The 24,725-nt window shown below is 43.2% G+C and overlaps 1 protein-coding gene across 4 annotated transcripts in view; it reads left to right on the top strand.

Moving 5' to 3' along the window:
- TANC1 (tetratricopeptide repeat, ankyrin repeat and coiled-coil containing 1) overlaps positions 1-24,725 on the top strand; it is a 239,046-nt gene that overhangs the window by 129,326 nt on the left and 84,995 nt on the right. For all 4 annotated transcript variants that reach the window (XM_068545059.1, XM_068545060.1, XM_068545061.1 and 1 more), the window contains one exon: positions 19,055-19,159. In XM_068545059.1, the coding sequence (XP_068401160.1) occupies positions 19,055-19,159 (105 nt within the window). The remainder of the gene's footprint in view (positions 1-19,054; positions 19,160-24,725) is intronic.

Raw genomic sequence — 24,725 nt, 5'->3', positions numbered from 1 at the left:
AACCTGACTTTTGCCTTAGAGGAAAGGAAGGGGAGAATGGAAACTTAGTATTTATTCAGTGCTTACCATGTACTAGACCCTTTGTAAACATTTTTAACCCTGAGATGTAGGCACGAATCCCACTTACAGTTGCTGGAAAAGCCCAAGCGTTTAGATAACTTGCCTGAAGGTTATACAGCTACTTAGGGACTGACTGCGATTTGGACTTCAGTCTGCCTGAGTCCAAAGCCTGGGTCATCTCCACGTCACTTAGTTGCCACCCAGAACAGCAGCCTTAGGTCAGATCCCTCTCAAAAGGTACACGTGGCACAGAAGCCATCAAGCTCTGCATTCCCACTGCTGTCCTTCACATAACATTCAGTGAAGCACTGTTTTTCTGCTTCACCTTTGTATTAGTTTGCTAGGGCTGCCATGACAAAGTACCACAAGATGGGTAGCTTAAACAACAGAAATTAATTTTGTCATATAGGTCTGGAGGCTGGAAGTCCAAGATCAAAGTACTGGCATGTTTGGTTTCTCCTGCAGCCTCTATCCTTGGCTTCCAGATGGCCACCTTCTCCCTATGTCCTCACATGGTCTTTCCTCTGTGTCTGTGCATTCCTGGTGTCTCTTTGTCCACATTTCCTCTTGTAAGGGCAGCACTCAGATTGGATTAGGGCCCACCTCAATGGCCTCATTTTAACTCAATCACCTCTTAAAGGCCTAGTCTGCAAATATAGTCACATGCTGAGGTACTAGGACGTAGGACTTCAGCATATGATATTTGGGGGCACGCCCTTCAGCCTGTAACAACCTTCCTCCTCTATGGCGGATGTCAAGGGATTGTTGGGAACACAGCCTAAGTTCCTTAATACAGAAGCTGAAGGAATTCTCCTGTATGTAAAGGCTTCTCTTAGTTACCATTTGAGCCTTAGATAAAAAGTTTATTTTGGAATAGTTCAAAGATAGTTTGGAGTTCCCATATATTACCACATAGCCACTTTCTTTTATCATTAACATAGGATATTAGTATGATACATTGTCACAACTAATGATCTCATACTGATACATTACTATTAACCGGAGTCTGTACTTCCTATTTCTTTAGTTGATACCTAATATCCAGGATCTTAGTCAAGGATACCCTGTGACATTTATTTGTCATGTTTCCTTAGGCTCCATTTGGCTCTGACAGTTTCTCAGACTTTCCTTGGTTTTGATGACCTTGGCAGTTCTGAGGCTGCTGTTCCCATGGTTTGTAGGATGCCCCTCTTTGGGGGGTTTGTCTGATGCCTCTCAGGATTAGACTGAAGTTTTGAGGAGGCGGACCACAGACGTACAGTGCCCTTCTCATCACATCATGTGGACACTTCAACAGGACTTATCACGGCTTTCGTTCACTTTGTTCACCCGGCCCAGGTAGAGGTTGCCGGGTTTCTCCAGGGTGAAGTTACTCTTTTTCTTACATCCCTCTCCATCCTCTACTCTCTGGAGGGAAGTTGCTATGCACAGCCCCCCATGCAGGGTGGGACTTGGGCTCCCCACCTTGCGAGTGGAGTATGTACATAAATTATTTGGAATTTTTCTGCCTGAGCGATTCGCGTCTTCTTCCTCACTTACCTATTTATATCAGTATAGATTCACAGGTAGGTGACATGTCAGTGTTGCGCTGTGAGACATCTCACTCAGGCACTCGGCCCTTCTGCCCAACACATTGCATTGTTGGCTCTCAGGCTGATCAGCCTTCCCCTGGCAAATATGTCAGAATTCTGTTAAGTCCAGCCTAAAATGAGGGCAGAGTTGCTGCCTGAGCAGTTTTAATTTATCCATATAGACTGTTAACCATATGTAAATTGCCTAAAACCTTAAAAAAAAAACCAAAAAATTTTCTGGACGTCACGCTCCTAACTCCTAACGGGTTGCAAGCGTTATTGTCTTGGTGGTGGTGAAACACACTTCTGGATTCTGTCTGGAATTAGTATTGAAGCAGCGCCACCGTGTGGTAAATGCAGAAGGATTGCCGTGTTCTAGAGACCCATGTCTCTTTCCTGACCCTCGTGGATGTCTAGTAGCTAAAGTACTTGAAGAAAAAAATGTTTTGAGTTCTTAAAAGAGAGGCTGATTTCTGACTTTGCCTTTATACATGATTGGGTTTACATAAAAAGTGAACGCTTTAAAGTTAAAATTCCCAGTAGTTATTATTATTATTTTTGGCACATTAACTTTAAAAAATTTTTTTACTTTATTTATTTATTTATTTATGGCTGCTTTGGGTCTTAGTTGCGTCACGAGGGGTCTTCGTTGCGGCGCACGGGCTTCTCTCTAGTTGTGGCCTGTGGGTTTTCCCTCTCTAGTTGTGGTGCGTGGGCTCCAGAGCACATAGGCTCTGTAGTTTGCAGCATGCGGGCTCTCTCATTGAGGTGCGCGGGCTCAGTAGTTGTGGTGCATGGACTTAGTTGGCCCAGGGTGTGTGGGATCTTTGTTCCCCCAGCAGGGATCGAACCCGCGTCCCCTGCATTGGAAGGCAGGTTCTTTACCGCTGGACCACCAGGGAAGTCCCCATTAACTTGTAATGCATATCTTAAGGTAAGCTTTTTTTCTGATTATTCAAAATTGTTTAATAGCTGAGGTATAAAAGTGCAACAGGTTGAAACTCTGAACTTCTGGAGCTTTTATCTTTGGGTGTAGGCAGGTTGGGGACTTATTTTGTTTCATTCTTCTTTGGCCAGATGTTTTAAGAAGTTTAAGGATGTGTGGAAGTTGGCCAGGGAGCCTGCAAGTGCCCACCATGATGTGTGGAAACGGGGGGGCAGGTGGGGATTAGCAGCCCTCTGCCTCCTGCAATGCTTACATCCATAGGAGGAGTCTTCAGAACGGGAGAGGTGGGGATGTTGGTGGGATAGTTTAATATGTCCTGCAGTTGACCTGGGTGGTGGTTAGGGAGTGCTAAGCTGGAGACTAGTGTGACAGCCTGTTAGAGTTGGTTCTAAAGAAAATCAAGAAGCAGTCACTCTTTTTGTTGTAATAAATCAGTGTGTCATCAGGAATTCCAAATTTTTTTTTTTAATTTTTATTTATTTTCTTTCATTTATTTTTGGCTGAGTTGTGTCTCCATTACTGTGCGTGGGCTTTCTCTAGTTGCAGCAAGCGGGGGCTACTCTTCGTTGTGGTGCGTGGGCTTCTCATTGCCGTGGCCTCTCTTGCTGCGGAGCCCGGGCTGTAGGCGCGCAGGCTTCATTAGTTGTGGCTCACGGGCTCTAGAGTGCAGGCTCAGCAGTTGTGGCACACGGGCTCAGTTGCTCTGCAGCATATGGGATCTTCCCAGACCAGGGCTCGAACCCGGTCCCTTGCATTGGCAGGTGGATTCTTAACCACTGCGCCACCAGGGAAGCCCAGGAATTCCAAATTTAATGTTAATCTTGATCAGCTTTTGAGAGTGAGGTAAAATTGTTGCTTTTGAGGAGAGGGATGGCTATTCACTGGAAAGACCATGAGAGAACTTTCTTTTAAAAAAATTGTAATATTTTAAAACTTGATCTAGATTGTTTTACATAGATATATACATATGTAAACATTTATCGAGCTGGACACTTACGATCCGTGTGTTTTAATAAAGTGTATTAACATCTATTATTTAACTAAAAAAAAAATTGTTTTTGCTTTGATGGATAAGAAAAGTTCATAAAGAACTTGAACTGTAACTCAGTTAATGTGGCAGCCCTTCCCTCTGCTGTGTCCTAAACCCAAGACACTAGTAGAAAGTTGAACGTTGGAGCTGAGAGGGCTGTCAGCTGTGACTGTCTCAGTCATTACAGGGGGTGGCAGCTGTGTCGGGAGGAGATGAGCTCTGCCTGTGGCTCGTCATCTGGCTCCTTGTCAGTGATGTCATGGGTTACCTATGTCATCTGTGAGTGCAATTTGTCCTGTTCAACCTCGAAAGAGATAACAGCTAAGCCCCCAGATATCACTTAGCTGCTGCCCTCTTAGGTTCCCGATGTTTTCAAGAGGTATTTCAGATAATGGAAACCACGTGCGTTCAAGTGTGAGCTCCTCACCACAGAGGTCAGAGAAGGACGTTTGCCTCAAGCTCACACACCCGGCCTGTCATGGCTCTCTGGGACTATTAGAGGCCACTTGTGTGTGGCCCGACACACCAGCCTCTGACCGTGCATAGCGAGATTGCAGACTGCTCCTGACCTGAGAGAGAGCGTTTCAGAGCAGAGTGCCTCCTCTGTATAGATGCCAGGAACGTGGGAGGAGTTCGTTGGGGATGCTGACAAGTACACAGCGATGACAGTGAGGACTGCAGTAGCACATGGAAGGTTCTAGAATTTGGCTGGGGGACCAGAAATGAATGATGGCTAGCTTTGTTGGCCAGCTGGGGGCTGTAGGTGGATTGTGGTGGACTTGGAGTTAAGGGATTTTTTTTCTCCTTTCTCCCTCCCTCCCTCCTTCTTTCCTTCCATCTTGAATTCCTTCCAGTGAGCATTTTGAAAGTGAGAGACTGACTTCAACAACGGTCTCTCCAATGTATAAAATGAGGCTTTTGATGTCTGAGAGCAGCATTTTGTGTACAGATGATGATATAAGTTTCAAATTACTGTTCATTGTATCGTAGGTAATTTTACACGTGGCTTTCCATGGCCTTTAAATTCAACTTACAAATCTTATGTTTATAATCTAATTTAAAACCATACATTTAAAACAGCTCATATAACTCAATATCAAAAAAACAGTCAACCCAAGAAAATGGCACAAGACCTGAATAGATATTTTTCCAAAGAAGACACACCGATGGCCAACAGGCACATGAAAAGATGCTCAACGTCGCTAATTATTAGAGAAATGCCAATCAAAACCACAGTGAGGTATCATCTCACACCTGTCGGAATGGCTATCGTCAAAAAGTCTACAAATAATAAATTCTGGAGGGGGTGTGGAGAAAAGAGAACCCTCGTACACTGTTGGTGGGAATGTAAATTGGTGCAGCCAGTATGGAAAACAGCACGAAGTTTCCTTTAAAAACTAAGAATAGAACCATATGATCCGGCAGTTCCACTCCTGGGCATATATATCTGGAAGAAGCAAAAACTCCAATTTGAAAAGATGCATACACCCTAACGTTCATAGCAGAACTATTTACAATAGCCAAGACATGGAAACAACCGAGGTGTCCGTTAAGAGACGATTGGCTTAAGAAGATGTGAGATACGTAGATAAGCAACAAGGATTTACTGTATAGCACAGGGAACTATATTCAATATCTTGTAATAACCTATAATGGAATATAATCTGCAAAAAACCTGAATTACTGTGCTGTACACCTGAAACTAGCACAATATTATAGATGGAAGTATAAATACTTCAATTTAAAAATAATAAAAATAATAAATATATTGAAGTAAATTTTACTTAAAGCTGAAAATTACCCATTTCAAATAGGAATCACAAAGTTAATCAGTTAGATACTCTGATATGCCACATTTTAAAAACGTTAAAAATTCTTTACTACACATACTCCCTGATTATGTCCAGTGGTGCAAACTTAATCTTAACCATAACACAGTTGTTTTGATACTTTGGGTTTGACTTCTTTTTTCTTCAACTCATTTAATTCTCAACCTTGCCTCAGATTGCAGGACAACCAATATGATTGATCACCGGAGGCAAGGTGAGGTTGGGGCCAGGAACTCATGATCTCAGTATGCCACAGTATTAGGATTAAGTTTGGCTTCAAGAAAAAAAAATCAAATACGTAATTGCTTAAACAAGATAAAAATGTGTTTCTCTCTCTAGTTAATGGTCCAGAGGTACGTGGCTCGGAGCCTTGGTGAGTTCAAGGTGTCGTCAGGGAACCTAGCTTGGTGCTCATCATTGGTGTTAGTTTCCTGGGGCTACCACAAACTTGGTGACTTAAAACAACAGAAATTTATTCTCTCACACTTCTGGAGGCTGGAAGTCAGAAATCAAGGTATCAGCAGAATTGCATCCCCTGTGAAGAACTCTAGGGAGAATCGGTTCCTTGCCTCTTCTAGCTTCTGATGGCTCTAAGTATTCCTTGGTTTGTGGCTGCATCATTCCATTCTCTGTCTCACATGGCCTTCTCTGTGTGTGATGGTCTGATCCCCCTCTGCCTTTCTTTTATAAGGATACTTGTGATGATTATTGTGGTGGCATTTGGGGCCTACCTGGATACTCCGGAATGATGCTTTCATCTCAAAAATCCTTAACCACAGCCACATGGACCACTTTTCCAAATGAAGTAACATGTACAGGTTCTAGGGATTGGGTCCTGGACATACCTTTGGGAGCTGTTATCAGCCTACATTCCCTCTCACCACAAGGTCACCTCAGTGTCCAGTAAGATTGTTGAGTACCGCCTGGTATGTCAGCATTTCTGCCAGAAAGGGGCCTCTCCCAGCTGGGTTGGCTCCCTTTAAACAGTCCTTCTTGAAATCCCACCCAACACTCACTTTCCTCTCAGTGGCTGCCAAGAAGGCTAGAAAATGCAGCCTTTTATTCATTTAATGTGCTGTGCTACTAAAGTATAATTTTTCAAAAAAGCAGAAGCATGACACGTAAATATAAAAAGGTCCTATGTCAACAGTTTTATTTAGCTCATTCATTAAGGCAGGAACAAGCAAGACATTAAGACCAGTTTAAATGAGAATTTGTATTACAGGGATTTATAGTCTCTGCCAGACAAAATTCATATGCATTGTTATCAGTTTTTTTGCAATTCGCAGAGCAGTAAAATAGTCCAGTTGATAGGAAGTCAATCAAGAGTACACACCTATGGAATGAGATAGTCTGGAGAATCTGCTTTACATAAACAACCCCCAGCATCCCACTGAAGGGATATCCTGTGATCTCTCGTTTCTTTCCAGGTATTGGGTACTTTTAAAACAGTGACCAGTTAAAAACCAGGGCTCTCTTATCAAGGTGCAAGGGGATGACAGATGCTGGGGCTGGCCTCTGGCTGGTTCTGCCTCTCAGTGGGTCAGAGATGTTTACCCAGGATAGAAGTTTCGTGCAGTTAGAGTCACTCCCCAGCACTGAATGACACCCTCAGTCAGGCCCCCTCTTTTTTAATTAAACATTTTTTTCACTTATTTTTTGATTTACATAGAATAAAATTATTTTTGCCCTGTGAGCTTTGGCAAATACGTGGAGTTGTGTAAGCACCACCACAGTCAAGCACAGAACAGTCCCTCACCCCAAAATATTCCCTCATCCTGCCCCTTTGTAGTCAGCCCCTACTCCCTGGCAACCCCTGATATGTTCTCCAAGCCTGTAGTTTGCCTCTTCCAGAATGTCATCTAAATAGAAGCATACATTATACAGCCTTTTGAACCTGGCTTCTTTCACTAAGCATAATACACTTGAAATTCATCCATGTTGTAGTGGGTGTCAATACCTCTTTTTTTTTCCCCAATATATTTTTCCTATTGAAGTATAGTTGATTTACAACGTTGTGTCTTACCACTTTACTTTTTATTTCTGAGTAGTATTAATTTATTGCATGGATATACCATCGTTTATCCATTCACTAGTTGAAGGACATTTGAATAGCTTTTAGGGTTTTTTCGGTGATTATGAGTAAATGTGTATGCACGTATTACTATAAATACATTCGTACAGGTTTTTGAGTAAATTTATATTTTCATTTCTCTTGAGTCAATACGTAGTTGTGGAGTTGCTTGGTGATATGTTAAATGTATTAATTTAATTTTATATGAAGATGCCAACTGTTTTCCAAAGTGGCTGTACCATTTTGCATTCCCACCAGCAGTGTAGGAGAGTTCCTATTGATCTGTGTCCTCACGAGCAGTTTTTAATCATCAAAAATTTTTTTAAATTTTAGCCATTCTACTAGGTGTGTAGTGGTAGCTCATTGTCCTAACTGGATCTTAATGGTCTCAGTGCAAGCTAGTCAGGTTGTAACTAACATCCAAGGATAATCTTTTAACCTAATCTAATTAAACTCATAAAGGCTCCTCCTATCCAGGGTAACCATTAGAGATATTTCTCTGTATAAACTGTTGGATGACCTTTCCTTGCCCTTGATCTTGGCACCCTGAGCATAGGTAGAAGGATTGACTTTACACAGATATGACAGGATGAGTGCCATTGCAAGTGTGTGTGAGGATGGAGCTGAGGAGAGTTTCAGGTGTTTCCTTCTGATGCCATTATCTTTGTGACATAGGACCCGAGGGTTCCTGCAGAGGGGGGGAAGGTGGGGTGTGTGTGCGCCAGAGCTTTGTTTGAGGAGGATGGGCAAGTCTGGACCTGGGCCCTGAGGAGGATGGATTGCTGCTGAGTGAGACAGGACTGCTCTTCTCCTGCCCTCTCCAGGATGGTTTAGGAGGGTCATGGAGCACCTGCCAACAGGTGGGACCTCTGGATACACTGGAACCCATGCTCTTTCCTCCCACCCCATGCCTTCCCTCACTGATCTCCTGCCCTTGGCAAAAAGAATGAATGAGGGTTAGAACAGGATTCCACAGTAGCCACTGTACTAAATGAATATTTGAAAAAAATAACCCCGAATCATAAAAGTTATTAGTTTATAGCAAATACGTATAATTTATTCAAAAAGCAGAAAGGAACTTTTTCTTGTCAAAATTAACATTTGTGTACCTACTGAGTACATGGCACTTTGTGGAAGCCAACAGAAGAGGCACTGCTTTCTTCCTTCCGCTGCTTTTATTCTGCGTGGGAATGGAAAAAGTAGATCACTCTGTCTCCCACCTCTGTGCAGGCCCTCTGGGAGGAAGTGATGCCACCCCCTCTTCATCCTCAGGCCGGGTTCAGGTCCCGCCTCTTCCCTCTGCTGTTTTCCCCAGTCACTTAACACTGTCCGCTGGGCAGCTCTTTCTGTCTCATCTTCTTATTTGATTGGAAGCTGCCTCAGGGCATGGACAAGGTCCTGTATTGCTAACCCCTGTGGTGGTTTTCAAACATGAGTATCAGAATCACCCCGGTGCGCTGGGGTTGGGCTGAGCATTTGCATTTCTAACAAGATCCCAGGTGATGCTGTGGCGGCCGTCCAGGGACCACACGTTGAACCCTCAGGGAAAGAAAGTTCTCGAGGGCCCTGCCTCCCTGTTTCTGGGCTCTTTACTTCATCACGCAGCACAGGGCTCCTCTCCTGCTAAATATCAGGAGAACTCCTTCTCCCTTATGGGCTCCTTCCCTAGTTCCTTAGAGGAACTGAAATGATTCCAGGAAGGACTCTGATCTTTCTTCTAGAGACATCTTAGAACCAAAGTTTGTGGTTATTCATTTATTTGTGATGGTTTGGTTAGTGATTCTTACTAGCAAAACAAAACCAACTTCAGGTATTAGATTCTTTATGGTAAATTATAACTACTACCAGTAGTTACAAGAGATGAGGGCTAGAGTTTTCCTCCCTATAAACTCACTCAAGTATGAATGAAAATAAGGGTCAGATGGCATTCTGCCCATATAGAGGTTTATTAGCAGGCTGGCACAATGCAGTCATATCACCTGTTTTATATGCCTAGTAAAGTTCCAGCTCTGTCCTTTTAGAAGGGTCACTGCCCTGATGGCACCTCGCATTCAGTGTTTACCTGTAGCAAGTATGGCAACATTTCATGGACAACACGTTACTTTTCTACTGTTGCCCTAAGAAATTACTACAAATATATCAGCTTAAAACAAATTGATTATATTACAGTTTCATGGGTTAGAAGTCCAGGCACAGCCTGGCACAGCGGGTTCTCTGCTCTGGGTTTCACAAGGCCCAGCTGGTGATGTTGCTGGGACTGCATTCCTTTCTGGGGCTCAGGGGCTGAAATATTCCCGAACTCATTCAGGATGGCTGATTTCAGTGCCACATGGCTGTAGGACTGAGGTCCTCATTTCCTTGCTGGCTCTTGGCTAGGTGTCGTTCTCAACTTCTAGAGGCTGGCTGCATTCCTTTGCATGTGGCCCCCTTCCTCCCATCTTCAAAACTAGCAACATGCCAAGTCCAGAAGGGCTGAGTCCTTCTCAGGCTTTGAGTCTCTCTGACCATCTCCACTGCCTTCTGCCTCATTTCACTTCATACTCTTAACTCAGATTGCACTGACTTGCTACCCTTCTCTCCTTACACAAGGCCCCAGGCCCTTGTAAAAAGGTTTCTGGAAGTTCTGAAAGCCCCCCAGGGGACACATCACATGTATTCATGAGATGAAGACTGACTTCAGTCTTCCTCTTCTGCTTTTAAGGGTCCATGTGATTACATGGGGCCCACTCTGTAATCCAGAATGATCTCTCTAGTTGAAGGTCAGCTGGTTAGTAACCTTAATTCTTAATCCCACCTGCAGATCCCCTTCACAGTAGTACCTGGATTGTGTTTGATTCAGTAATCAGGGCCTGGGAATCTTGGAGTGACATCTTTGGACTTCTGCCTACCACAGACAGAACTTCAGTTATCCTGACATTTTTGAATCAGAGGCCAAATAATTCCCTGGAATCAGCAGCTGGACCTCCAGCCACTTACTTATCAAGCCTAGGGCACATCTGTGAGGGCCGGCTAGATTTTTATCTGCCTGGGTCATACACGGGCCAGGGTGCTTCTGTGATATGTCTAGTCTATCCTCTTTCCTCAAATACCATGAATTCACCACTGAAAAGAGATTTCCAGCAACCATAATACTAAATAACAAAGTCAGTAATTTAACCTGTGTGAAATTCCATTTCTAACCTCCAGGGTGCTAATTAGCGTAACCGTGGTGCTGGTCGCTGATAAGGATGGCTAGCTGACCAACCTGGGCTTGTGGTGGCCTTAGCTGTTGTGTGTGGCCTTCTGATTAAAAGCTAGTTAACTATTCCAGGAGCCTGTATTCCAGATTAAGACAAGTAATTGCCTTCAGGCAGGAGATTAAAGGCAACGGACAGACACACATTTATATCGCACTGTTTATGTTGAAGTGTTTTGAAATAAAATTCAGACGATGTGATAAAGACTCTTGTCGCCTCAACTGAGAGCTTCGGGGGAGTGCCGTCACATCTTGTTGTCACCCTGTGCCTGGCACGCAGTGGATGTGCAACAGATACTTGTTGAGTAAATAAATAAGGTGAATGAATGCATTTCCATGCTGTAATACATGAAAACTTAGATACAGTATAGGAACAGCATGGCAGACAAAGTGCATTGGGAGAAAGTGGAAACATTGCTCAGGGTACTTTGAGCTGGAAATTTATTGTATTCATGGTGCTGTAAACATGCACACTGCAAGCTGAGACTTGCAAATCTTTGCCAACATTTATTTTAACAATGCTTTATTGAAAGGGGGATGGCTCCGTCTTGATAGACTATTTTCCTACTAGATTTAAGTGCCTTAATGGCAGTACACGTTTACATCGCACGGTGCCTGTGCATCGCATGAGTAAATAAAGGCTGTCCACCCTTCCCAATGCACTCTTACAAAAAATAAGGTATTCAAAATAAGAAAAAGGAGGCTTAATGAGAGTAATGTCAGGTAACTTTCGTATTTCGTTACCCAATTTTTCCCTCTTCTGTTTTTTTTTCTTCCCTAGAATTAACAGTCTGAATTTCCCCAGACCTCACCTGTCTTTGGGTAATGAGGTTACAGGAGTAATAACTCAGATTACACTGACTTGTTGCCCACCTCTCTTCACACAAGGCCCCAGGCCCTTGTAAAAGTGTTTCTGGAAGTTTTGGGAAGCTCCCCAGGGGCACGTCATGTGTTCACGACCAGGGATGCTCTGGCTGCTGGGGCAGCTGGTACTTCTCTCCCGGAGCCCTGCCCCGCATCAGCTCCCGGTACCCAGGTGTCATTCCCTGGAGCTGAGTCCGCTCAAGTAGCATTTCGGGGTTTTATTTACAGCCTCTCCGCTTCTTGTAGGAGAAATCCAAGTGATGGATGTCGCACTGTGCTTGAAATTGCCCTCCCCTTGGGCTGAGGCTTTCTGACTGCGTCAGTTCATCATTTGGCTCCTTCTTCCTCAAAGTGAATCTTCCCAAGAGGCTCTCACCCCCCATAGATAGGCTTGTGGGCAGTCCTGCCAGTTGACCTGCCCAGCCTCACCACGGCATGGGACAAAGTGGTCAGAGGCAAGGCCAGGTTCCCTCCATCCCATAAACTTTGGCTAAGTCTTCCCCTTTCTCAGTCCCAAAGTGCATGTCTCTCCCTCCCCCGACAATGCTTGCTTTTGGGTGTAGGGGAGGGAGAAGAGTCAGACTTTGGAAGCTCTGTGTAGGTATTGTGCTCTTTAAAAATCCAAGACTGTGATCTGATAGTTTACCACAGTTTACCATTTCTTATTGACTAATGATGTTTGCCCTAGTGATAAAGGTACCCCCGCCCTCCCCACCCCCCCCCCAAAGGAATCCTCTTCCTCATCCCTTTTATTTTTCTCATCTTGTGAACATTTCCCAGTGTGAGATGAAAACTCAGACCAGATAAAATCGACAGGATCCTTTACTGTAACAGTTCAAGATGGTAAAAAAAAAAAAAATCTCTAAAATGATTGATAACACAGGAGGGTCACTTTTCATAGTCTCCAGATGTGAAAAATGTAAGATCTGCTTTAAATGCAGTAAGTAGCCTCAGGTGTTCTGTGTCCCAAATATTGCTTTCATATATATATATATATATATATATATATATATATATATATATATATATATATATATATAATTATTTTTAACTGAAACACTCAGAAATGAAAAGTAACCCCTGCCCTTCTCTCTCTCTCACTGCCTAGAGATAAAGCCCAGTTTGGTTTATTTCTGCCATTCCTTTTAAAAAAATATTCCTTATATGGTCGTTTCTAAGCGGCAAAATAGTCAGCTGTGTGATTAAAATGTCAAAAGGAGTAGGAAAGCTGGCCACTGGGAAAAGTGTATTTCGAGATTTACATAAAGGCAGGAAAGGCACCAGGGAGAAGGCTGTGCTCCAGGTTGTGGACCGATTTGATTGATGGAGATTGCCCCTCCCCTGCCTCCAGCTGACACAAGTGCTTCTGTACAGTGCAGGGAGCTGGCAGGAACTCTTCTGTGCCGGCTGCCTACTGGGTACCTCTGTAACCTCTTTGGGGGCACACTTTATGTTTCTCTTCATCTTGAGAGCCCTTTATCTTTAAATTTGAGAGCCCCCTTCCCCTGTATCACAGAGTAGAGAATGGGGGGCAGAGGAGATGGGGAATCGGGATGAGGAAAGGGATCCAGAGTATGAACTGGGTGTGATTTATGGTCAAGAACAATCCCCGTTTATCTTAAACCTTGTAAACTGGGCAAGTTGGTGCCCCATCCACGGCCCTAGACCCTGCTCAGACCCTGCCAGAAGGGTGGTCTTCCTTAGAGGTCCCGCCTGTGGTGGCCTGTGCTTTGCATACTTGATACCTTTGCTACCAAAGTATGGCCCATGGTCCTGACCATACCTGATAAGTGCATCAAAATCTGCATCTTGACAAGACCCCCACGGCATCCTTATGCCCAGTTAAGCTTGAAAAGTGCCTTATACCAGTGTCTTGGGTGCCCAGGAGTGACTGGGTGGCAAGGCTGGTGAGACAAGGAAGCACACTGGCTTCTGGATGAGCCCATTTTCAAGCTAATACCTGACAGTCTTGTTTTTAAGAACCTCTTGCCTTAAACAGGAGCCAGCATACCATGCTTTCTGGGTAATTATTATTGTAGTATTGGATTCTGGTTAATTTGGGGGGATTAACCTGAGGGCGCTTGGTTTACATAAAGAGGGGAAGTTATTTTAGGTAGTTTATGCTTGGGAATACTGAGCATTTCATTGTAAACAAAAAGCTGTGTGTAGAAAGGTGCTGGGCAGTAGTTTCTCCTGAGTAAGGGGGGTGTTAGGGGGATGGATTTTTCAGTTTTGATCTCTGTTGATAAAGAATTTGGCCACTTAATTTAGAAGGAGCTTTTCATTGCAGTGGCATAGAACTCAGTGTCATTGTGGTTTAATAGACAGTTTAGTGTAAGATCAGTGATTACAATGGGTCTTAACTGGTGTGGCCTCGGTTGTCCTGTCCTGCGGTCAGTCTGGTCAGCTGACCACCTCACAGACCCTGAATGCCCTTGTTATAGGGCCCCCTATGTAGTGGAAACAGTAGCTCTTCTCTTTCTGGAAGATGTACCTCCTATTAACCCTGATTCCTCAGGGTTCCTCTTTTAACCTGTTATTGTTAACCTGTTTTCTTTTAGGGTAGGGTCTTTCCTTGAGTGTCTGATGATTTTAGTTTGTAAGTAAGTACAACGTACTAAAAAGCTGATTGAAAGGTAGGGGTGGGGTGTGTGTGTGTGTGTGTGTGTTTAGGGCAGGCGTTTCGGTAGCGTGATTGGTCAGGGATCCACCATTTCTTTGAGGGCTTGTCCCCAACTGTTTCTCGTCCCAGGGAGGAATCCTCTAATCTCTTCCTGCTTGGTGTGCAAGCTTGCTGTCAGCATTTTCACAGCTGGGGCGGGGGGTGTGGAGAGATGCATCTGGGGCCCACCAATCCACATGGAGAATTTTTCTTAAGCCCAGTGTTTTAGTGTAGCACTCAAGAGTTTAGCTGTTGAATCTCCACGGTCTTGGAATTCAGCCTTTCCAGGGGAAAAGCTCTGCTTCCAGGACGAAGGAGGGACTGCTTCCTGGTTTGGGAAGGGGTTCTATGGCTCTTACTCTCCCTTCAATAGATTTCCAACCCATGGTCCTGCGTTCAGCCCTGCCGCGCCCCTGCCTTCAGAGGTGTCTGCTGTCTGGAGGCTGAGCCCTTCCTCCCCCGACCCCCAGCCCTAACCTTTTCTGCTGTGTTTCATCCATGCTCCTCGGCAGTCTGTTTCCACTTTCAGAAGTTTGGTTTCTTGCCTGTGGTTGTCTTCTTTTCCCACTGGTCTCTCTTAAATCCCTTTACTGCAGCTTTAATGGTGTTTTGAAAGCGAGTGAGGGCAAACGAGTGTTCATCTGCTGTGTTTAATGGAAAGTGCCCAAAGAGTCTCTAACAAGCGATTGAGGGGGAAAGAAGAAAACCTCTGTAGTTATAAATTTATCTGGTTTTATAGCATTTGAGGTTCAGCTGTTTATGAAAAGCAATTTAAATAAAAGGATCATGTTGGAGAGCAGTGGTTTATATTCACTTCATAATATTTCAACTCTTAGTGAAAGGGGAGATCAGAGACAAGTGAGTATGAATAAAAGATTTGCTGAATGTATAGCCAAGACCTGTGGATTTGGTGGTGGAAGGTTCCACTGCCCTGGCCTTTTCTAGGATTGCCTAGTTAATCTAGATTTCCTAGTTTCATAAGTGCTGAATGGTGGTGATTCAGTACATGGGCTTCAAACCTGCACAGACCACAAAACCATTTGAATTCCTGCTTTGCCATGTGTGGGCCATGAGCAGATTGTTTCACTGATTTGAGCCTCAGCTTCCTGACCTAAAAATGGGGGAAATAGTGCTTTTCTCCCAAAGTTATTAGGATTGAATGAATTAAAGTATGTAAGTGCTTAGCCTTGTGTGGTCACTGAATACAGTTGTATTTACTTTGTTACATTCTAGGTATTCTTTTGTCTCCAGCCTCACCAGTTCGCTATGCCAGGCACTGTGCCAAGTGTGGGAACTAGAGAGACCTGCCCTCTGCTTTCAGGATTTTCCCCTTAGAGCTGAACTCTCCCTCATTCATCGTTTAGCTCTGGGATGTACTGAGGTCCGAACTGGAGAGGGAGGGAGACCGTATTTGAACCTAGGTCTGCCCAGGTCTAGAGGCTCTGCTCTTTTTTTTTAATTAATTTTTATTGGAGTATAGTTGTATACAACATTGTATAGTTACAATGTTGTGTTAGTTTCTGCTGTACAGCAAAGTGAATCAGTTATACATACACATATATCCACTCTTTTTTAGATTCTTTTCCCATATAGGTCATTACAGAGTATTGAGTAGAGTTCCCTGTGCTATACTGTAGGTTCTTATTAGTTGTCTATTTTATGTATAGTAGTGTGTATATGTCAATCCCAATCTCCCAATTTATCCCTCCCCCCCTTACCTCTTGGTAACCATAAGTTTGTTTTCTACATCTGTGACTCTATTTCTGTTTTGTAAATAAGTTCATGTGTACCATTTTTTAGATTCCACATATAAGCAATATCATGATATTTGTCTTTTTCTGTCTGACTTACTTCACTCACTATGACAATCTCTAGGTCCATCCATGTGGACCATGTAAAGCATGGCATCCATGTAATACAAGTGGCATTAGTTCATTCTTTTTTATGGCTGAGTAATATTCCATTGTGTATATGTACCACATCTTCTTTATCCATTCTAGAGGCTCTGCTCTTAACACCGTCTCCTTAGTGTTGAGTATTTCTTACAGTGAGGGGTTGGCCTCTGAGTAGAACACAGTTACAAACAAACAGATGGGCATAGATGCTTTCTGAAGGCTCTGGGTGACGTTGAGGTTCACATTCTAACCATTCCTAACAACAGCTGTACATCCATGTGAAATAGCCCACATTTGAAGAGAGTGCTTATTATTAGAGAACATCTTTGAAGGATCTGTGGCATAGGTAGATTGCCTGGAAGTACATCTATTTAGATTGGTTATTACTATACCGTGAGGAGTTAAGGTGAACAGAAACTTACAGGTACTTCATGAGCGGTGCGTGGTTGCTGGTTGGGGCGATGTGAATCATTGGATGATAATAATAAAAGGCTTTAGCTCCCTTGAGTTCTTTAAATGGAGGAACATAGATGATGAGAAAAAGGTGCCCTTGATCTCTTACCGTAGAGAGTAGGTTGGGAACCAAGAGTGTGGAACTGTTCTCCTATTCGTCCATTTCTGCCTGCCCTGTTCAGGCTCTTCTTCCAAGTTGCTGTCTCCTTCACAGCAAATATCTTTGTTTCCCCTCGCCCCCCCAGTCTTTCCCTTCATGCATATTTATATATGGATAAGTATGTATTTTTGATGAAATCTGAATTGTATTTTGTGTACTGTTGTATAGCTTACATTTTCCACTTAATTTTCCTTCTCTCCAACCACCCCCCCCAAACCATTCCACTTTAACCTTTAAAAACATTCCCTTTCTGACAGGGTTCAATCAATTATGAAGACAGCCATATGGTTAAATACTACATTAACCATTTAGAAAACCATGATTTCTAAAGTCTGAAGTAATACCCCTATCTGTCAAGCTCTATAAGCTTCTTTGATAATGCAGCCTATTTTCAGATGTGGTACATTATAACTGGCTGGGAATTAGAGTGTTTTTATAGTAGTGTAGATGCTTTTGCAGTAAACCTTTAGGTGGCAGCACTTTCACCGTAAACCACATTCTGAATAGAATTTCTCAGATGCATAAGATGTTTGACGCAGAAGGATGCTCAGAATCCAGCTGACTTACCCCTTCAGTGTGCAGTGATGGAGCTGAGGACCTGGGAGGGGCAGGGCTGTGGCTCAGGGTTGAGCAGGAGGGAGAGCTGTGGACCACTGTCTGGCACTCTTCCTCCACCCTTTCTCTTACTGATGTGAAATGTTTCCTGTCTCTGTGGCATTGTTAAAAGCACACTTTAAGTGTAAGGCAACCAAGGAAAATAAGAGTCAAGTGGATGATTCTGGACCAAAATGTAATGGGATGTTTGAAAGGACCAGACAGAATAGGCAGTCTTTTTTTTTTTTTTTTTTAAAGCAGCTTTATTTGGATATGATTCACATACCATACAGTTCAGTCATTTGAAGTGTACACTACAGCAGTTTTTAGTATATTCACAAGTTTTTGCAGCCATCACCACAACCTAATTTTAGACCATTTTTATCACCACAGACCCCTTAGCCATCATCACCCCACAAGCCTGCACATCCCCCAGTCCCTGGCAACCATTCATACTTTGTTTCTATAAATTTGCCTATTCTGGACATTCCATATGAATGTAGTCATAGAACATGTGGTCTTTGGGGACTGGCTTCTTTTACTTAATTTTTTACTTAATTTTTTTTTTTTTGGCCGCAACGTGTGGCATGTGGGATCTCAGTTCCCTCCTGACCAGGGATCAAACCTGCGTCCCCTGCATTGGAAGCACGGAGTCTTAGCTACTGGTCCGCCAGGGAAGTCCCTGGCTTCTTTTACTTACCAAAATATTTTCAGGGTTTGTCCATGTTGTAGCATGAATAAGTACTTCATTCCTTTTTATTGCCCAATAATGTTACATTGTATGAATATATCACATTTTGTTGTCAGTTGATGGACGTTTGGCTATTATGAATAATGCTGCTACAAGCATTCATGTACAGATTTTTGTCTGAACATACATTTACATAGAAGTAAATTTGTTGGGCCGTATGATAACTCTATATGTGTAACCTTCTGGGGAACCACCCAGCTGTTTTCCAAAGTGGCTGCATGTGTGCCTTGCCACCAGCAACGTGTGAGGGTTCCATTCGTTGTAATTCAGAATTCCAGATTTTCTGATAATAAGCTGGGGATGAAGGGGAGGTGAGAGAGATGATTCTCAGGCTCTCTTGTGTCCCCGAGTCGCATGCCGGACTGCCTGTTCTGCCTTTCCGAAGGTAGCTGTGTCAGCTACCAAGAAACCAGCCGGCTTCCCTGCCCCACACAATTGCTGTGTGTCACCAGGCTGATAAAATGCCTGCGGTCTGTGGCCACGCAGAGCATATTGATGTTATAGTCTGGCTGTTTGTAATCCTTGCCTCCTGACTTTGGAGATACCAGGCAACCTGATCGTCTTGGTCCCAGTTAGAGAAAAATTCCAAATAAAAAACCCTTCGCCATGAGCCGTCCAGGTCTGGACATGTCAAAATCACTTATGTGACACACACCAAAGACAGCTGTAGAGACTGCACAGCGAAAGAGCAGCTTTTGTTTTTGTCAGAGTTTATATTCTCCAAGCTGAGCTTATAGCCGTTTCTTTGGCAGCCCAGACTGGACGTTCTTACATCTGTACTGTAATGACTGTGTGTGTGTTCAAGGGAGGGGAAGGGGCCGGCTCTTCCTTTAGGCCTATCTGGGTCCTGGTGAGGACACACACTGTACATTCTGAAGCTTTGTTTGCAGCTGGAAGAAATTAGCCACACTCAGATCTTTCCCGCTGCAGGTCCCGTCAGGAAGCCCAAGTATGTGGAAAGCCCCAGAGTGCCTGGAGATACAGTCATAATCCCGTTCCGAGACGTGCCCAAGCCAACAGAGCCCAGTGAAAATGGTAAGAATATGTTTTCAATGATTTTCCCCCCTAAAGATTTTACACCATGACACTCCACTTCTGAGTGAAACTTGAGTGCCTCTTGCAGGAATGCTTTGCTAAACTGAATGTATCTGGGAGGTGGTTTTCCTTGGGCAGTTACAGAGATCTGTTTAGTTAATGTAAATTCTTGGGATTATGTACATAGTGTAGGAATAGTTGAGTGGGTGCATATGCATTGTTTACAGGTTGAGACTTAACTTCCTGTCAATTTTGACCTTCCTGGTTCGGGGGGGACATGAAAAGCCAGCCAGTAGACTGCTTCCAAGATTTTGTTTTGTTTTGTTTTTTAGTGCTCCATTGTTTTAGAATATTCAACAGCAGGCTTTGGCTGAAAAGCTGAAACTGTAGCTAGACAAAGCTTATAATAACTAGCTTTCTTAAAAATTAAAAGCATTTGGTAGCTTTTGAAAGCTGCTTATTTTTTTTTTAGACATCAAAAGTTTTTCTTTAGAGAATGTTGAAGTAGAGGCAAAAAATATCCAAATTGATTGAAACTTTTCATGAAGACACTTTATATTTTGCTTTTTTTCCCCTATTCTGGAAATAACATGGAACAGACGTTACATACTCTAGCATTTCGTAGATGTATTAATAGTTCTTTATTTTTTTAAATCGATTCCAGAATGTACCTGTTTGTTTCTTTCTCTGGGGTGTGGGGGGTTGTGTCCCCAACTCACAACTCTAAGGTCTTTAATTTATGTGTTTTGAACTTACATCCTGTTTTCCTGCAGAAACACATGGTTAAGAATCCTGGCATATGTAGAGAAGCCTGTTGTACTCCCAATATGGACACAAGTTTATGTAGTAATGCTGAAAGAGAAAACTCACCCATATTTCCACCTTGGAAGACCTGGCATCCTCCTCTCCCTGATTGTGGGTGGAGAGGGGTATAGCTTCTTTATGTTCTACCACTGTATGTGCATTTCATGTTTCTGCTGAGGCATAGGAGGGAGTGGGTACGAAGTGTAGGACATGGTAGGAACATGGAGTGGGGTGGCAGTGGTGGTGGTGAAAATAAAGCTAAAAATGAGCTGAGTGTGAGGGGTTGGCAGAAGATGAAAATCAAGAAGAGGAGTTTGGGGTGGGCGGGGGTCGAGATGGGACCAGGAGCTGAGCATTCTAGGCAGGGAAGAAATGCTGTTGCCTGCATCTTGGCATGAGAAATGCCACCCTTTTTCCTTCTGTCCAGGCACCCAGCCGTTTGGTTTAGGTAAGAGGTTCACACTAGGATTTGTGCTGAGGAGGAGCAGGGCACCAGGTGTGTGGTGGTGCAGAGGGGAGGGTCCACAGTGCTGTCTGGTCAGGATAGCCGGAAACCCTGCAGACCCTCCTGGTTGTGAATTCACGCGTGCAAGGTGTCTGTGGGTCGATCTTCTCGCTCCTTTCTATTCTGGGTGTCAAAAAGAAAGTGAAAACCTGTTCCTCTGAAGTGTGAATATCAATAATCTGAATTTACTGAGCTGTCTGCCCATTTCAGAATAAGCCTGCCCCCCTTACCCTCATCCCCACCTGCCTTTGGAGTCCTGGTCGGTTATGCCCCTGGCATTTGGCTGGTGTGGACTCCATTATGTGACGCCTTCCTCGGTGGCCAGGAGTCTTGTTGACATCCTGTCTAGAGTTTAGGGCTCCCCCCTGGGGTAAGAATGAGGACAAATTTGGGATTTTTATTGGGCAAAGAAAAGAGGTTACAAAATAGTTCCCACTGTCAACTTTTCTCCCCTTGCCCAAGGCAGAATTGGCCTTCTTAGGGGAGGAGGTATTCTTATGCTTGGCTGCCAGCTGAGCTAAATTCAAGCACAGTGATTGATATTGTTGGTGTAGCCTGCAGTCTGCAGATGTGCTTACTCTCGAGACCCTAACTCCTGGATTCAGCATCATCAGTCTCCATGGGGACTGAAATTACGACATACCCGGGCTGCGAATACACACCAGGAGTTTCCAGAAGTTCCACCTAGAATTAAGAAGCAAGGTACATTTCCCCTTTTTTGGGCGTCGGGGAAAGGGGCGTAGTTCATGCTTGCGGGCACATGGTCTTTCGTGGCTAGCCACGAAGCCGGTGGAAGCCCCAGGAGAGTTATCTGTTGGTTGATGAAGAGGTGGTTGCCTAACAAAATTTAACTTGATGATTAGTAAACGATGGTGTGTTTTGTAATCCCCGTGGAATCCTTTACATTTCAATGGGGTTAATTAAGTTTGCCATATTAAAGTACAAATTTTATGTCCAGGTCACTGAATCTAAAGGCGAGGCTGGAGCAAACTAAAACTAATTGAGTTTGAGTATTAACCCAAGCATGTGCAGATGCATGCATGATAGGCTAAGTCCTAATTTCTAGGATTTCATAGTAGCAGCGTCACTTAAGTTTTAATTTAAAATTTGGGCTTATACTTTTCCATATTTCCTTTGGGCATTTTTAAAAAGTCTCTAAGACACTTTTCTGGGTGCTGTCAATAATAGCATTTCAGTAATCCCCAGACCAACAAACTATTGAAAACAGCCCCTCGTGAAATGCTTTTGAAATTTCCCATAGACTCGTGAAATATCAAGTTATTCCTAGATGTTTGAAATACCCTTTCCAGACTAAGCTGCCTCCCTTTATGGTTGTGTTGCTCCGTAAATTCTTGACTCTTAGCTCTCTGAAATTTAAATCAAAGTAAAACAAAACCAATGAGCACTTTGAATTTATCCATTAACTTATAAGCAGTTGTATTTATGTGTAATCTGCTTATTTTAGCCATGTGGGAAGTGGGATATATGATATGGGCAGATGAACATTTTTATTATAAGCAAAGAACGGGTTTATTAAAGTTTACATTAACCTGGAAACATCTTTGTGGAAAGAGATTCTACTTTATTCAGTATTTTAAAATATTTTGGAAAAACAGCACTTTCTGCTCTGACAAAAAGAGTGACTTAATGAGGGCCTCAAACAAAATACAATCCCCTTTTTCCTGTCAAATGATCCTAATAAGCTATGTGTCATACAGAGTAAGTTCTTCACAAATAAGCTTCCTATTGCTAAACCAACATATCGTTTAAGGGGAAAATGTCACCCACAAAACAATACCTCTGCCTTAAGGGAAAATAAAAAACTAGATAAATTAGGGAGGGTTATTAGATTATAATAGGATTCACAGCTATGTTTCTTGGAATTAGGGGCAACCATAATCCATTTAGGTTTGCTTCAATCTGTCATTAGCTACTTGAGCAAGCTTTGATGGGGAGGGGTGAGAAAGTTTTAGTCTTACGAGTCATTGCTTGGTGAAGTCTCAAAATACGACGAAGCGTTTTGTTTCTAGCGGTGTGGTTAGCGAGTAAAACTAACACTTATGAAACAGCAGAATAATTAAATGCAGAACTGTCTTACTGGGAGGAGTGAATCTTTTCCAGATATATGTTTAAGTAAATATTGGTGCCTTATGGTTTTGATTACTATTTTAAACATTCAAAAAGACGTAGAGAATGAAACAGGTGTAAAGAATATGGTACGTGTCTACCCACTACTCAGTTTAAGAAATAAAACATGACTGTGTTTCCTCCTGATCACATTTCTCTTCCTTTCCCAAGAGGTAACCTTGCTCCTGCTAATTTAATTTTCAGCTTCTTAGGATGACCGATGGTTGAATAAGGTTTTAGTTAGGTGGAAGTACAGAAGGGGGACATCCCTGGTATGTGTGTAGTGGAGGAGAGACTAGAGGTAGAGTAGCCATTCGTTCTGCATTCCCTTGAATAAATATTAAATTCTTATGCTGTGAAAAGTACTATGTTGGATGCTATTTAAGATGGGTTATCAAGCATAGGTCCTTTTTTCTTGGAGCCTTAGCGTCTGGTCGGGGATTAAAGACCTATATATACAGAGTAACTATAGTACGGGGGTGGGGGAGTAGTGTTGACTAATCCAAGCTGTGTGACCAATTGGGTGCAGATAGAGGTGCTGTGCCGGGAAAGACTTGCTTGGAGTACTACGCCTTGATTCACTTGTCAGCAAAGTATAGGATGGAGTGGGGCAGGAAAGGGACTAGAGTCAGGGAGAATGGTTAGAAAATGATTTCAGTAGTTAAGTGAGAGAATAAGATCTCAAATTAGAACAGGATCAGGAAAAAAGTGATACAGGAAGATTCCTGAGGAATTGCAAGGACCTGGAAGCCATAAGAGACAAAGATGATGACATCACGGTTTTGAGACTACATTAACCAGACACTAGGAGAGAGGGACCTGTCCATTTTGGTTTGAGTTCAGTTTCAGGCATGTTGAGTTTGAGGTCTGGGAACATCTAGGCAAAAGTGTCCAATGAACAGTTGGAAAAATCAAACTTAAGAAAGAGCTCAGGAGGTAAACTGGGCAGCCTTTTACTTAGAGGGAACGTGATGAGGTTAGGTGCATTACACTAGGGAAAAGGTCATTGAGAGCAGAGACCTGAAAACCTTTGGTATTTTATTCTTGAGCTGTGAATAAGGTGGAAGAAGCACCAGCAAAAGGGTAGAAGAACCCACAAGACCACACAGTATCCATGGGTTTCCCCTCTGAGTGTCTGATGTGACAGTTGCCACTTTCTTCCTTGGAGAGCAGAGTATCTGCCAAGGTCAAAAATTCACAGGAAAATCAAAAGAGGAGATGGGCCATGAAAAGAAAGTTACTGTGCCTAATAGGGCTGTTTTAGCAGGCTTGTGAAGGTGAATGAGTTTAAGTTGTAGGTATGTGATAAGGAAATGGAATTGGTGAGGATAAACCACCTCTCTTTTACCCCTAAGAAGCTGAACAAGTAAGGGAAGATGAGAGATCAGTTAGTAGGGTGAAGGGAGTCTGCAACTATGGTTTTATTTATTATTTTTATGAAAAGGGAGAATTTAGTACAATTGAAGACTTAAAGGTTCTACAGGAGTGGGACATGGACTTCTAGGCATCCCTAAGACCCTTGCAGAGGGTCTGTGAAGTCACAGCTCTTTGCATAATAACACTAAGATATTTCCATTTCTTTTGCTTTGACAATTGCAGTGATGGTGCAAGGGCAGTTGTTGGTAAGACTTCTGATGCCTTAATACACGTCAAAGTAGGGGCTCCTGCTATTCTAGGGCTACATGTGGTATTTTTTTTTTTTTTTTTTACCAGCACCCACTTGCATCAGAAATAATAATTCACTGAAAAATGTCCTTGATGAAGCCCTAAAAATAATGAATTTGGGCTTCCCTGGTGGCGCAGTGGTTGAGAATCTGCCTGCTAATGCAGGAGACACGGGTTCGAGCCCTGGTCTGGGAAGATCCCACATGCCGCGGAGCAACTGGGCCCGTGAGCCACAATTACTGAGCCTGCGCGTCTGGAGCCTGTGCTCCGCAACAAGAGAGGCCGCGACAGTGAGAGGCCCGCGCACCGCGATGAAGAGTGGCCCCCGCTCGCCACAACTAGAGAAAGCCCTCGCACAGAAAAAACGAAGACCCAACACAGCCAAAAATAAAATAAATAAATAAATAAATTAATTAAAGAAAAAAAAAAAAAAAAAAAATAATGAATTTTAAGTCTTGACCCTTG

The sequence above is a fragment of the Eschrichtius robustus genome, chromosome 5 (genome assembly GCF_028021215.1).
Source record: "Eschrichtius robustus isolate mEscRob2 chromosome 5, mEscRob2.pri, whole genome shotgun sequence".
Lineage (NCBI taxonomy): Eukaryota > Metazoa > Chordata > Mammalia > Artiodactyla > Eschrichtiidae > Eschrichtius > Eschrichtius robustus.
This window is presented reverse-complemented; position numbering and strand designations above follow the sequence as displayed.